Source organism: Mycteria americana, chromosome 1 (assembly GCF_035582795.1).
Source record: "Mycteria americana isolate JAX WOST 10 ecotype Jacksonville Zoo and Gardens chromosome 1, USCA_MyAme_1.0, whole genome shotgun sequence".
Taxonomy (NCBI): Eukaryota; Metazoa; Chordata; class Aves; order Ciconiiformes; family Ciconiidae; genus Mycteria; species Mycteria americana.
In genome coordinates, this window is record NC_134365.1 from 51,878,351 (window position 1) to 51,892,850 (window position 14,500).

At 37.5% G+C, this 14,500-nt stretch overlaps 1 protein-coding gene across 5 annotated transcripts in view; it reads left to right on the plus strand.

Moving 5' to 3' along the window:
* Window positions 1–14,500, plus strand: part of VEZT (vezatin, adherens junctions transmembrane protein) — a 57,947-nt gene that overhangs the window by 10,020 nt on the left and 33,427 nt on the right. For 4 of the 5 annotated variants that reach the window (XM_075497386.1, XM_075497391.1, XM_075497409.1 and 1 more), the window contains exons 2-3: window positions 6,700–6,834; window positions 14,233–14,322. In XM_075497386.1, coding sequence (XP_075353501.1) covers window positions 6,700–6,834; window positions 14,233–14,322 — 225 coding nt within the window. The remainder of the gene's footprint in view (window positions 1–6,699; window positions 6,835–14,232; window positions 14,323–14,500) is intronic. The other variant, XM_075497398.1, reaches the window with a different exon arrangement.

Consider the following 14,500-nt stretch of genomic DNA (forward strand, 5'->3'; position numbering starts at 1 on the left):
ATGGTTGGAAACTAGAACAGGGGTTTACTAGGTAGTAAATTTTATCATAGTAAAGAACATTGGGTGTGGGAAGCCCCTGTCTCTAATGGAGAAATCCTGAGTCATTTACTTCATGATGCATCAGCAAAAATTATTTGGGTGTGGCTTTGATTTTCAGATGCTATTGTAACAAGACTATGAAAGCTAACAGTGTCTTAATCTGATCTGTAATTGCAAAGGTTTTTCTCAGAATATGCACAAAATGCCTCACATATTAAAGTGCAATATTGCAGCAAGGCTGCAATAAGGTGCAATAATACATCTAAGTATTTGAGTAGATATCTATCAAAAGTAAGCTCTTTTCCAAAGCTAGGGAATTCTCTACTATAACAACCTTTCCATCAGGTAGCAGTAGGCAATGTTATATATGTTTGATTATCTTTTAATGTTTGGGTTAGTTTTGATTTTTTTTTAATTTATTTTTACTGTAGGCTTAGAGTTGCAAACACGATGTTTAATCTTCCATTTAGGTGATGTTTTTTTCTAACCAAGTCAGTGCTGTATGGCAACTGGCATTAAAATAAGCATTGGAAAAGGGTTAAAGAACAAAACTAATTTAGTGGACTGTTCTTTAATCCTGCATAATATATCTTGGGTTTAGAATGAGACTCAACTACTTTCAACAATGAAAAGAAGAGAGTTGTCATTAAACATATGTATGTGAGTGAAATAATTTTTAGTAATATGGATCTAAAATAAATATGCTCAGGGAGTTATGAATGAGGAGGAAAGGATTTTCTTTCTTGATTCTGGAAACATGAGCTTATATAAACCTGTACTATACTATACTATAAATGTCGTTACAATTGAATGGCTTTGCAGTATGACTGGCTGTAGTGAATTAGAAAAGTCATAGAAAGATAAGTGGGTTTTTTGTTGTCCCCAGAAAACCCTAATTCTTAAAATTTTCAAAAAGTATATTCCTACTCGGTACATTGACTGTTTCTGACTACTTTGCTTCACTTATTAACAAGATTTTCCATGTGTAATCTGTATGAAGTACACCAAAGAATAATGGCATTTTATCTTCTGTCTGTCCTGGAACTGTTTTCTATTTCCAGCACACATGTTGGTCAAGTAGCATAATAAAAAAATGCCCTGGCTGTAAATGTAACGCCTGTGTCTTGTATCTAGGTGGTCTCAGAAAGTGATTTAGAAGAAGAAGAAACTTAGAAGAAACTTCAGATATGAATACAGCATATTGCTGAAAAACCCTGTCTTGGTATCCTCACTTACTTTAGATAGTATTTCCCATCAGTAACTGGTAGTATGATGGTAACATAACAATAACCTGAATTATTAAACTTTTTTTTCTTCTCTACTTTGTAAATGATTCATTACTATGTCATTCTACCAGTGACAATCAGAAATAAATAAACGAACCTGACAACTCAAACATGAGTAATACTAACTATTCTAGTTATTATCTAAGTTGAGAGTGGTTGAAAGTAAAGATTAAAAAATACATGGAAATAGATTCCTCTAGAATAATATGATGCTGTATTAATAGGAAGATGAGATTTTATATTTTAAATTTCCTTTTCATGCCATCCACTGAAACAACCTTACTGTCCGTTTACCTCGCATTCTAACATTAAAGCTTTCTCTCAAGTCTAAATTACTTTTTTTTTTAAATTACAATGTATTACTGCTTTCAACAATGAACTTTCTGATATGTCCTGAATTTCTTAAACTAAAAGTTTAGTATCTGCAATATATGCAAAAATGTAAAATCAGTTGCTCTTTTTTTTTTAATGGTGGACTGCTGAAAAAAGGAATGCATGAATTTTGGGCAAAGAAAATTAGGAGGAAAAAAGGCAGATCCCCCCTATTTTCCCCAACCAAGAAGTAGATTTTTTTAATATTATCATAGCATTTGCAGGTGAAAACAGCTGAGCCTGACAGTGCTAATGAATGACAGCATGAATTGAAACCAAGGAACTTTTCTCACAGTTAGAAGTGCACGTGCAAGAATATGTGCATATCTGTGGTCTTTTTTATGGGAAAGAAGGCATTTAGGAGTGAGAGGTTTGGGTAAGGATGTAAGCTAGAAATTCAGAGCTATGATTTGTGGGACATCAGACACATTATGAGATTTAATTATTGTTTTTAAAGCTTTGTGAAGATGAAAAATGCTTTGTAAGCATTAAGTATAATAACTTCTGTCCCTTGTATTGAAACAAGCAGTATATAGAATAGGATATTTTAATGGTATCATATTGCAATTCTGTAGTTGCATAATTAATTATTTTCTGATTCTTTGATAATATTGAAACTTTTGTGTGAATGTTCACATACATAAAATCTACCCTTCAACTTTTAAAAATTCCTTTACTGAATTTTCTAGCCATTACTTACATATGTCATGGGAGAAATTTGTATAGACTGTTGGAGACATCCTCAGTGAGTTACACAGACCACACAGCTTTACAAGTGACAGGCTTGTCACTATCATTTAAAGTTGGGCAGTATCTAGGACATGAAATATAATAAATAAATAAATACTGTGTGTTTTTTATCTTAGCATAGGCTAATGTGCGTATGCCATCAGTGATATTTCTAACAGAAGAGGAGTGTAATCTTCAAATTTTCTGAGGAAAATGTAAAGCTGAGTGTGCTACACAAGAGACCTCACTCTTAATGGAAGAATTTTATGATCGGTTCATTAAGGTTCTTAATAATCTAATTTCACAAGGGCCTCAACCCACTTCTTATTCAGTGCTTTCTTTACCCACATCTTACATGCTACTAATGGATTCAGAAAGGGGAACAATGGTGGTTTTACTTATAGCATAAGGGATTTTAGTCACAGCATAGTTCTTGGTCATTTAAGTTAATAAAAAATTAGGGTTTCCAATCTGCACTTAAATTCTGCTAATAATCTTTTAGAAAGAATGGGAAAGAGAAAGCATGTGGAGTGAGAGAAATGTGTTAGAGGAGGATTGTTGTAGCCTGAGTACTTTCTGAGAAACTGAAAGAGGAGAACCCTAATCTACTTGAGGGAATATGTGATAAACATTCGTGTTAAATTTTAATCAATTATCATTTGCTAACTCAATAATCAGAAACTCATTTCCAGTTCCGAGCAGCGATTAAAAGTTGCAAATCTACCCATAATGAGACCCTATAAAAGCCTTCGAAAAGTTAATCAGAAGGAATTAATGTAAAACCTAGTAAGGTGCCTGTATTCCACCTTGATTACAAGAACAAAAGATTCATCCTAGCTAGGAGCTAAAGTTTCATTAACAGTTGGAGAGATGGTGTATTTTTTACTATTTCTGTAGAGTAGAAAATGTACTAATTACAGTTAGATAGAAGGTTTTGATATTGCCAAATACCCAGTAAGAGGGAAGAAATAGGCATTCTTACATCTATGCAATATTTCAGTTATTAAATGCAGCATTTGACATTTTAGCTAATCCTCTCTGTCATCAGTGGACAGAGTCTCTGTCTGTCTCTGTCTCTCTCTCTGCCTTCCTTCATCCATTTTTGTGAGGAAATGGAACCAGTCTAAACAGCATTAGACTGGTTTTCTTGGTCAGCTTTTAGAAAATTATCTCATCATGGACCCCAAAGCGAAGTGCACCCTGAGATACTAGTGGAAAAACTCCTTGGTATATTTGGGTTATTTTGCCAGCTGTCTGTATGTAGGTGAGTTCCAATAAAGTACAAGAATAGTCATGTGTCAAATGATGGCTGGCCTTGCTTGTGACAAGTATGATCAAGATGCTGATCAAGTTGGTGGACAGGTCTGGTCAAGATGATGGACAGGCCTGCCAAGAGCCTAGATACGCTTTTCTTGGAGGCCTGCCTGGAGTGAGCATCAAAACTATGATTTTGAGTAAAACATTCTCTGTTTACCCACTGTTTTGTCTATGTGTCTTCATCTAAACGGGGAAAAATCTGGCTGGTTCTGACTGAAACCTCCATGCTTCCCTAAAGCCTCTTGTGTGGGGGTGTTCAGGTTGTTCCAGGTGTGCTGGCAGTGCACAGCCTGGCTCTGTATGAAAACCATTTTAAGAAGACAAGGTCATGCATATCCATTCGTATTCTGAGTTATGTCCTGAAATTATGAAATGAATTTAACAGTGTCTTAAATAAGAGAATTATTCTAGTCTATTATGTTTTCTTTTCCTTTTTAATTAAGTAATTCTGGTGAAGTGGCATGTTCTACTTAGAGAGAAACATCTTTCCAGCCAGTCCAGAACAGCACACTGTTTAACTAGAGTTAGATGCATTTGAAAAAGTACTCAACTGTGGAGGAAGGGTACTTGGAAAAAAGATAGGACTGAGTTGTCACACTGGAAAAATTCCCACAAGGAAATGAGTCATAAACCTATCCTAACGTTTTGCACAATCATTGTCATTGTGGGTGAGGGGGATTGTCTGTACCTGCACAGAGCTGTGAGTTGGTACAAATGTTTGAGTTTCAGGTCATGACTGGACACTGAATCTGTTGTGAGTAACTCAAGGAGAGCGTGCAAAAGTATGAATTTGCATGCTTTAAATAGGTAATAGTGATCAAAATAGCACTTTGGTGATGTGGTTAAAAAAAAAAAAATCCCTAGAGGTAACAAGTTAATTTGTTCAGCTAGTACAAATGATTGCTTCCAAGTTTTATTGTATGGCACACAGTTATTTGAGATTTGGCCATGCTGGTACATGGTCATGGTAGATGTGCCTTTTTGACAACTTGCACCAGCAAGTTAATGATAGTTAACATAACAATTTGTAGTAGATGTTCCGTTGGTGGTTGTTTCTGCAGACCTCCGCAACTGTATTTACTGTAAAGTTTTTACTTTTTAGTTGCTATCTCACCGATAGCATGTTAGAATTCTTCAAATGTTTTGTGTTCTTCCTCTGCAGTTTGCTAGTGTTTGCGTACTAGTGTGGGATGTTGATAAAGTTTTTCAGAGGTCAAACCAAATCCCTAACTAACTGGGCTATTTAAGACTGATTGTTGAGAGGTGTTCTTAAAAAAGAAGTCTCTTTACATCTCCTGAGTAGAACTGGAGTTAGGATAAATATCCTTTCTATCAAATCTATCATAGATACTGCCATATATGTGGATGTCAACAGAAAAATAACAGTTAAGTAAATCTAGATATCTGATGCAGATGAAAACAAGAAAATTCAGACGTCTGTATAGATAAATATCTAAACATGTAAAAACCCACTCTCTGGTGATCAGAATTCCATGCTTTCTCTAAGTTTTATTAAGGACTTTTTGTAAATTAGTAGTTTTGCCAGCAGGTTAAAAAAAGGGGGGGGTGTTCGTTGTTGTTTTTTTTTTTTTAATAAGTGTGAAACTCTTACTTAAAAGCCAGAAACTTAAAATTTAAAAACTCTTATTTATTAGCCAGAAGTGCTACTACCATCTGCAGAGAGAGCAGAAGCCTTTTTCTAATGTGTTTTTCCATTTCTGTAAAACACTCTAGGTACCTAATCAGGTTACACTGAGGCTTCATTTATTGAAGTTTGAAAAGTTCTCTAGTTTTAAAGTTTATTTCAGTAGAAGTGGTTCAAAGTGTAATCTATTCAATGTTTATAATCTTTAGGAAAAGAGTGTCATTAAGTGTTCTGGAGTCACACAAGAATATTTTAAAATATATTACCAAATACATAGTTTATTTATTGAAAACAGGTAAGTTTCAAGCTAAAGAACCCTATCAGGTTAACCTAGAAAAAATATTGCTATGGGAAAAGTTGATTGGTTGCATACTCATTTCTCATCACATTGTTTTGTATGTTGACTCTCTTGCAGCCTCTTTCATTATGGTCAGGATAAAACTTAAGGGAGATATTTAAAGCAAAAATTTGGCTTCTTTGCTATTAACTGTGTTGTTTTTTCTCCTGTTGCATGGAATCACAGGATGGTTTGGGTTGGAAGGGACCTTTAAAGATCATCTAGGCTACCCGCCCCTGCCATGGTCAGGGGCATCTTTCACTAGATCAGATTGCTCAAAGCCCCGTCCAGCCTGACCTTGAACGCAACAGGACATCCACATCTTCTCTAGGCAACTTGTTCCAGTGGCTCACCACACTCGTAAAAAAATTCTTCCTAATATCTAATCTAAATCTGCCCTCTTTTAGTTTAAAGCTGTTACCCCTTGTCCTGTCACTACAGGCCTTGGTAAACAGTCTGTCTCCATTTTATAATCCCCCTTTAATTATTGAAAGGCTGCAATAAGGTCTTCCTGGAGCCTTCTCTTCTCCAGTTTGAACAACCCGAATTCTCTCAGCCTTTCCTCATAGGAGAGGCGTTTCAGCCCTCTGATCATTTTCGTGGCCCTCGTCTGGACCCACTCCAACAGCTCCATGTCTGTCTTGTGCTGGGGACCCCAGAGCTGGAGGCAGTACTCCAGGTGGGGTCTCACCAGAGCGGAGCAGAGGGGCAGAATCACCTCCCTCGACCTGCTGGCCACACTTCTTTTTATGCAGCCCAGGGCACCATTGGCTTTCTGGGCTGCAAGCACACATTGCTGGCTCATGTCCAATTTTTCATCCACCACTATCCCGAAGTCCTTCTCTACAGGGCTGCTCTCAATCCATTCATTGCTGGTTGTGTGGTTGCTGTATTCACAGTTGTATTTTGTGGGAAACAGGGAATGGTTTTTAACATTTTTTTTTTCTCATTTTTCTTTTTTAACTCTCTTTCAGAATTCCCCACTCTACCAATATCTGCAGGATTTGGGACACACAGATTTTGAAGTATGTTCATCTGTGTCACAGAAGGCAGAGCAATGTGCAGCAGCAGAAAGCCAAAAAGAGCGGACTGTGCATGCTGCCCAGAACGTGAGCACTCTCCTGTTCCTGAGTATTTATTTTCTCAAAAGAGGACCGCATTACTTCACAAATAGGCAAAATCAGAGGGGATAAAGATAAATCTCTTACTGTATTTACAAAAAAAAAAGGAGAGAAAAAAAACCACAACAGCAAAAAAAACCCAACCAGTTGTCGTATCTTGTCTGCAAATGTGTTTGGAAATGCATGGTTTGCCAGTATAGTTTGAAGTGTTTCTTTGCACTTATGTAAGCTAGGGAAGGAAGAGACTTTGATAGTGAATTTTTTGAGTGTTGTAAATTATCTTATTTACTGCATACTATTATGTTAGCTTAGCATGACATTCTGGGAACAAAACCTGTAATTTTCTGGAACAGAATATTTATAGTTCCCAGCCCTTCTCAGGCATTCAAGTTGCTAAATATTGCTTACTCTGTGACAGAACATTAAGAAAGAGGATTTCTGGGAAGTATAAATACAATAACCAATCTGAATGAGATAGTAGAACTGTGCTTAGGTTATGGCAATTTTCTAACAGTATCGGCTGACAAGGATCATAAACTGATTAGCTCAGACTTCTTATTTCTTTATCGTTTTAAGTAAAGGCTTGTGGATATTTTTAAAACATTTTGGTATTAAAATTATGCTTGAGAATTTGGCTGTTTAACATCTACTGTGGCCTACACATTTTTTGTTTTCCTTATTAAAAATAAATGGTATTTTAGTATTATTGGTAGTGTACAAGCAGTGTGACTCAGATGAGGAGCTGTAGTGTGGGTGAGGAAATTCCTCTTGAGGCAGCTAATGTAGGAGTCTCTTTGTAACAAGTATATTGAAAATTCAATAGTTGGTCTGTCTTCTCCTTAGCACCTAGATGGAGCATGCAAAGAGCAGTTACTTTCTGCCTACCTCTTTCACTTCCACAGTGGAGAGTTCAGTTTTCGATGGACATGCTCCAGCTATGTGCTAAGTCAGGAGGAAAAAGAGGCTTCCATACAGACTTCTCTGCAGGCTGAGGTGGGCAGCACCTTACAGGTAATCCAGGAAACCAAGCATTCACGTGTTGGTGTGTTGCCTCTGAAGAATTACCATTTATTTCTCCTCTCTCCCCACCATCTACAGTAGCTTCCATCTTTGTGCACCTTAGGTCATCTGATTCTTGCGCGCTGTGGCTTTTAACTTTCCACTGGAGCTCAGTTTTCCTGTTTTTCATTCCAGTTTTATACCTCTTCAGCTATCTTCAAATCAGAAGTTCACAACCCCTTCCCTCTCATTTGTAAGCTCTGCTGCTTCCCTGCTCCACAATGGTCCACCCTCCCAGTTAGCTGGCAATGAGCCCGGGGAGAGCATCCTATTTGTCTCAAACACAGGCAATATGAGTGGCCTTGAGATGTCCAGAAGGTCTCCCTGCACATTGTGGTGGATGAGAGATCATATGGCAAATGAGGAGAGCTGATGCTTTTCTTAGGATCTTTTCTCAAGTAATGCCATCTTGACGTACATCCACTACTCAGTTCTCAAGATGCTTCAAGGAATTAGCCAAGTAATAGTCACAGTTAGTTAGGCTTTATTTCAGCAAAGTTTTTTTAGTTTTGTACATGTCCCTCTTCTTCCTCGTTTGTTTTAGGTCAGAAGTATTTTTTTCTTGTGGGATTTTTAATCTGTTCTGCTCTGTGTAGGATCTTAGGTGGGGTAGGATTCAGAAGTGTATAAATTGATGTGGATAACATCAGTCAGTTTTTTTCTGATCGGGAGAAAGAATGTGTGGTTTTTTAAATGTTTGCAATAGTATGGTGTATTTGCAAGGACTGACATGCACAGTCTTTGAAGTGGAAATTTAGAAGTTGCAGTGTGAAGCTTATTCATCTAGCAGTATTCAGAGAAGTGTTGGTAAGTCATATTTTCATATAGTGATATTCATTTTAACCACTCTCTGTATAGACTGCATAAACGTCCTCACACACTCATTAGTCCATTTGAAAAGACAGGGTAGTCAAACATGAAACATTTTGCTCTGGTCTTCAGTCCTGTTGGAGTCTATCTTCATGGATAGAATGGTCATAGTTTGTGTTTACCTGCTGGGCAGGTGCACTGCGCACTTTGCTTAACAGCCTCGATCCGCAGTTGCTGAGACTTGTAGTCCTATGGAAGTGTGTCATGTCTCCCTTCTTCTTTCATGCCCCACATTCTGATCAAAGATGACCATGTAGATAAGATAGAGGGTGCATATACATTGAGCAGACCTGTGAGTACCACTGCATGCGTAATACATGGATTAGACAGAGCCTGTAAAAAATAATCATACTGTCATCATAATCCCTAAGTTTTGTACTGTTCAGCCATGCTTTTGTAGAGCTTACAGTTTTTTCAGAGAGTTCAGCAATCATGTAGAAAAAAACGACCAAACAGCTTCATACAGAACTTCAGTCTCATATACTGAGGATTTGTGAGCCTAAGAAACAGATTAACTGAGAGGAGAAAGAGAAATGATTCTTGCAGTGTTTCCATGCTTCATTGGCTGGTTTCTCTAATGTAAGATTATTTTAAATTTAATGAATAAATTGATTTCTAGTTACTGTTGATGTGCATGGCTATTACATTTGTAATAATGATTGCTTCCATCAGTGGTCACAAGGCAAGGCTGAATTTAATTCAGGGTTTATCTCACAATTTTTTATACTTTAATTTAAACTACCTTTAAAAGGATTCATGGAAATATTAGGTCCACTACCCTTACTTTTCAGAATTGTCAGCAGGGACTCACTAGCCCTCAAGAAACCATCTGAAAATATATTTTCCCTTTAAAGCTATTGGCAGTTTTGTGGTACATTTACATTGAAGATACCTATTCTGGCTTAGTGCAGGAAGACTTTAATTGAACCACTGTTAATTGAAAATTAGGGTGACATATTTCATTGGCTGGTCATCTGTTCGTTAGTATGAAGTAATGCATGGACTATCACTTGTTAGCTGCATTACTTTATTTTGCATAATTACTTTTGCGGAAGTCAGTAAAGCAGTATGATGCTGTGTTCAAGTATATAATTTCCACCAAATTTAATACAAAAGCACTGTGGGGTTAAGAATCTCAAAAATATTAAGATATACTGCTTTTAAAAGCCTCAAGTATTCTGTTTTTTCCCCTTCCTTCCCCTCAAGCATTTTACACGTAATTTTATTGTGTTGGGAGCAAGTCCTCCAGTATTGTGTCAGATGTAGAAGTAATTCATCATGGTTCGCCTTGCAACTTGAAAGGAGTGGGTGTGTGAAAATGGGCTGTCCATTTCTTACAAATACCAGGATGACATTCACATTGTCTCGTCTCTGTCTAGACAAGGATACGTAGTGGAAATAAGGAAGAGACCTGTGTGTAATTTCTAGTAATACAGTGTCATAGGTTCTTACTGCTGCTGTTCCAGTACCAGTTGGGGAACGTTAACACTTTTCTTTGTAATCTGATGTCAGAAAGTCTGCTTTTGTCATTTGATTTCTATGTGCCATTTTGGTAGGGTGTCTCAAAAGGAAAGAGAATGAGGGAGAGGCAGCTGGCCACACATTTAAAGAAGTAGACTGGATTTAGGAGGATCTGAGGCTTTGTTGCAACTTTTGTACGACATACAGGCAAATCATTTACATTCCCATCCAATCATTTCCTCATTTTTACATGAGACTGTTATCACTTCCCTTCTCTCAGCCTTCACTGGCCTAGTCTGCTGAAATTATAAAATGTCTGAGAAACAAATGATTTCTGAGTTCTGGATATGTACCTACCCACAGTCCTAATATGAAATGATCTTACTTGAGGCTTAGTGTAATGCAAAATTATAATCACAGGGAGTAGATGATGTTCCACGCTGAGTGATGCCTAGTATGTGTGTATCGTTTTCCTTCTGTTCTGAAAAGCAAGTTTACAAATGCCTTAAACACTTTATTAAAATAAAAATAGAAAAACTGCAGTATTGCTTTGTCTTTGAGTTGAGATTGTTTCCTCCTCTTGTATTCCATCAAGTAGGATCCCCGTGCAGATACAATCTGGTGACATGCAGCAAGATTTTGGCAAGGCAAAGATCTAGTTTGGGATCTTCAGGGACTGAAAAAACAAATCTGGAAAAAAAAAGAGGTTCCTAGTGACTGATACAAACATTGCTGCTGTGTCTTGCTGTCCTGACAAGCAGAGCATATGGTTCAGGCTTAATGAAAGGCAGAGGCATCAGCTGAATTTGAAGCACATCTTAAATAGTTCTCTCTGTGTGTGGTTTTGGTGGGGTTTTTTAATCGGAACATGGTCTTAATGAACATTGAGCTGAAAAGCTGTAAAGGTGCTTCAAGGTTGTGTTCTGAGGGCTGATGAAATGCCAGGCTCCCATCTGAGGGAGTATAGAGATGTGATTTAGCATGGTAATTATAGGTGCAGCGTTCCTGGCTATACCAACCTCTGGAGAAAGTTACAGCTGAAGTTCTGGTCTCATGATCACTTGATACGCAAAAGCACTGTTTGCAAGAGCTCCTAGACCTGTTTTCTGGAATTAAATCCTATTTGGGTAATTCTGCTTGATCTTTAAGGAATGTATTTCTTCCCATTTACATTTTTCCTTTCTCACTTATTTTCCTAGGCTGCTGTGCATATCTGAATGTTTAAATTGATTATACTGTCACACCTTATCCCATCTTAGATGTGACAATATTTCATCACTAGAACAGGGCTGGTGCTGGAGGCAGCTACTGAGGATTGTGTTGGGACTAGCCCTCAGTAGCTGCACAGGTAACCTAATGCAGAAGGGCAGAGAGACCAGTCCTTTGCCTTTGTCTAGGGCTCCCACCCACTTAATGCTAGCTCTGGGTAGCTGGAAGGTATTGAATATGTAGCATTATCTTCTTTCTGAAGTGCACAGAATTGAAAGGTGCCAATGTGAATGATGATATTTTAGATACCTGCTAGTTTGCCATTTCAGGTTCATCATGTACAAAAGAGAAATAGTTCTTAGAATTCTACTTTAGATTCAAATTAATGTACCTAAAATGTGCATGTCCTATGCTACTTTTTTTAAATGTTAGGAGTTCTACATCTTTGTTACCCAGTTTACAGAGAGTTTGACTGAGTGGTGTTCTAAAGCTGTAAGAAGAATACTCCAGAAGCATTGGAAACATGACCTGACTTGTGTGTTGATGAAAGTTGTTTTACTTGTCAGTAACACTCCCAATGGGAATGCAAACTGTGAGACACTCTTCCAAGGATCTGAATAATGTAATGTGTTACTGTACTCTACTGGGTCACAGCCCGAGACAGTGGGTTGTCTTGTTTTGTGTTTTCAAGCAGTGACATGCCTGTTGAGTGTTTATGCAAGCTCAGACTTTTATTTTTAAACTAAAACATAGAAAATAAACCAAAAGATTACTTATGTAGCACACTAGTATGGGGGTTTTTTCCCAGTAATTCCTCAGTCTAGTTTAGTCAGCTGGTAGCAGTTTAAAATTATCCTTGGTGTAGATTTAAATGTTCATGATAAAAACCCAAAGACTTATGAAGGCTAAGCAGTTGACAATGGTAGGCTTCAAGAGGCATAATTTTAAATAGTAAATGGACAATTCTTTCTGTATTCTGCTTTCAAAGTACTGGGAGAAGTACTTCTGAATGAAGTATCTGTCTGCAACTCAAATGTAGAGCAAGGATCTTTGTTTATTTCATCTTAATTTTCTACAAATTGTAATTGGAAAATTTTGTTTTATTTCGCACCACTTTTACGAGAACCTTGGAGGACAGTTTGTGACACTCTTCTTATGACAGTGCCCTTGAGCAACATCAAAATACAATCACTTGGATTTATTCCATAGTCTAAGAAGTGTGGATTGCTGGGATAGCTCCTCCTAATAAGCTACGATGATGTCTGTGTATCGGGAAGAGCTATCATTATGAAACTCCTATTATTGGTTTGTCTCTCCACTGACCTAAAAACACTTCCTTCTGGCATAGGTGTGCAATTCTAACTGTACACAGAAAGATGAGGCATATGTAAAGAAAAACTTGAGTTAGGTTACCTAAATGGACACCAAAGTAAGTTATTTCAAAAATTTTTGAAGCATGAGGGCTTTACGGTGACAATTTCTGATGTTACTCAAAGCCGTTCTGCCCTGGCTTGCTGCATCAAACTTGTGTCACACTGCCTTTCAGTGGGCTGCCAGGCTGATTGCAGGGCTAACCGCAACGCTCCAAGCTCCTGTTGTTTGGTTTTACTCTTCTATTTCCTACCTTCTAGTTGGGGGGGAAGAAAAAAAACGGGGGGGGAACCAAGAGCGAGGAACAGAAGAAGCTGATGGAATGCAGATGCTCTTTATACATTAAGCTGTTACAATCTGTTTTTTATTATTATTATTATTATTTTGAAACAGTATGCCACAAAATGTAAGTGCTCCGCAATCAATTTTTTTTGGCATGCATTTCGATTTGATTGTATTACATGTCAGCAGTCTGAAGATTAAGAGGTAGGGCCTCAGAATTCATGAAATATATGTAAGTAAATAATTTGAAAAATACTTCCAGTCAGCTCAGTCTGAGGAAAGTAGATATACAGTGTGTGTCAGAAACTCCATATTTTTTTCGTTGAATGGCTGCAGACTGAAGCAATTATAATTATTCAATTATAATCAATTATAATCTTTCAATTATAATTGAATAAACTATTCAATTATAATCTTTCATGCGTCATATTTTAGGAAGATACATGAGTAAAATGTGTGCTGACCGAGAGGGCGTCCCTCTAGTGGCGTTCGAAGTTATGTTTACAGCTTAGATGAAAGTGTGGATTTAGGTTGCATGGGAAGCAGCATGGAGACAAAGTACCTGATAGCACACGCTGGTTGGGACAGGGACTTTCTGGAACAGTTCCTTTTCTTCAGTCACTCTTCCCTGTCTCTGTTCACTGTGTCTGTTCACAACTCCTCCAGAGCTTTGTCCTCAAGCTGCGGTGGTCTGCCAAGGAGAGGTTGTTCCTCTCCTGGTCTTTTACTTTTCTTCAGTCCCTGTCAGCCATTTAACTTCACTGCTTTTTTTATCCTCAAGGAGAGAGAAAGTCTTTCATATCGATGGAGTAGCTGCCAACTTGAGATCAAACTAATTCTAGCTGTAGTTATTTTTAACAGTACAACATAACAATCCATTATGCTCTGAATAGGTGGGGTTACTGAAAGCTTTATTTCACACTCTTGTGTACAGGCAAACTGACGGGAAGCAGATGTTCCCTTAGCATACTCTGAAGTTAGGCCAGACACAGTAAGCGAAACTTCCTCACAGGTACTTGGGTCTGAGTTAACAAGAAAAGCAAATGCAGAAATAAAGGAATTGTCTGATGTTATTTATTTTTTTTTTGCTTTGTTTTTTTTTTTTTTAATTGGAGTAATTTCTGTTCCCTTCAGCAAGGCATCCTGTCAAAACTAGTTGAGTTCTTTAGAAGTTGGTTTCCTTTTCCACAATGTAAGAAAAACGATGACATACTTCACCGACTGGTAAGTGATCACTTTTTTTTTTTCCCCATTTCCTTTCCTAATCCACAAGTCTTCCTGTCCTCTGTACCTCATCCTTGGAGCACCATCTTTGGTCTGTACTGTTGGTTTTGGCTCTAAGAGTTTTACTTCTTCAGGTAATATTGATTCTGGTTTTCAGAGTTACTGTGCCAAGCAAATT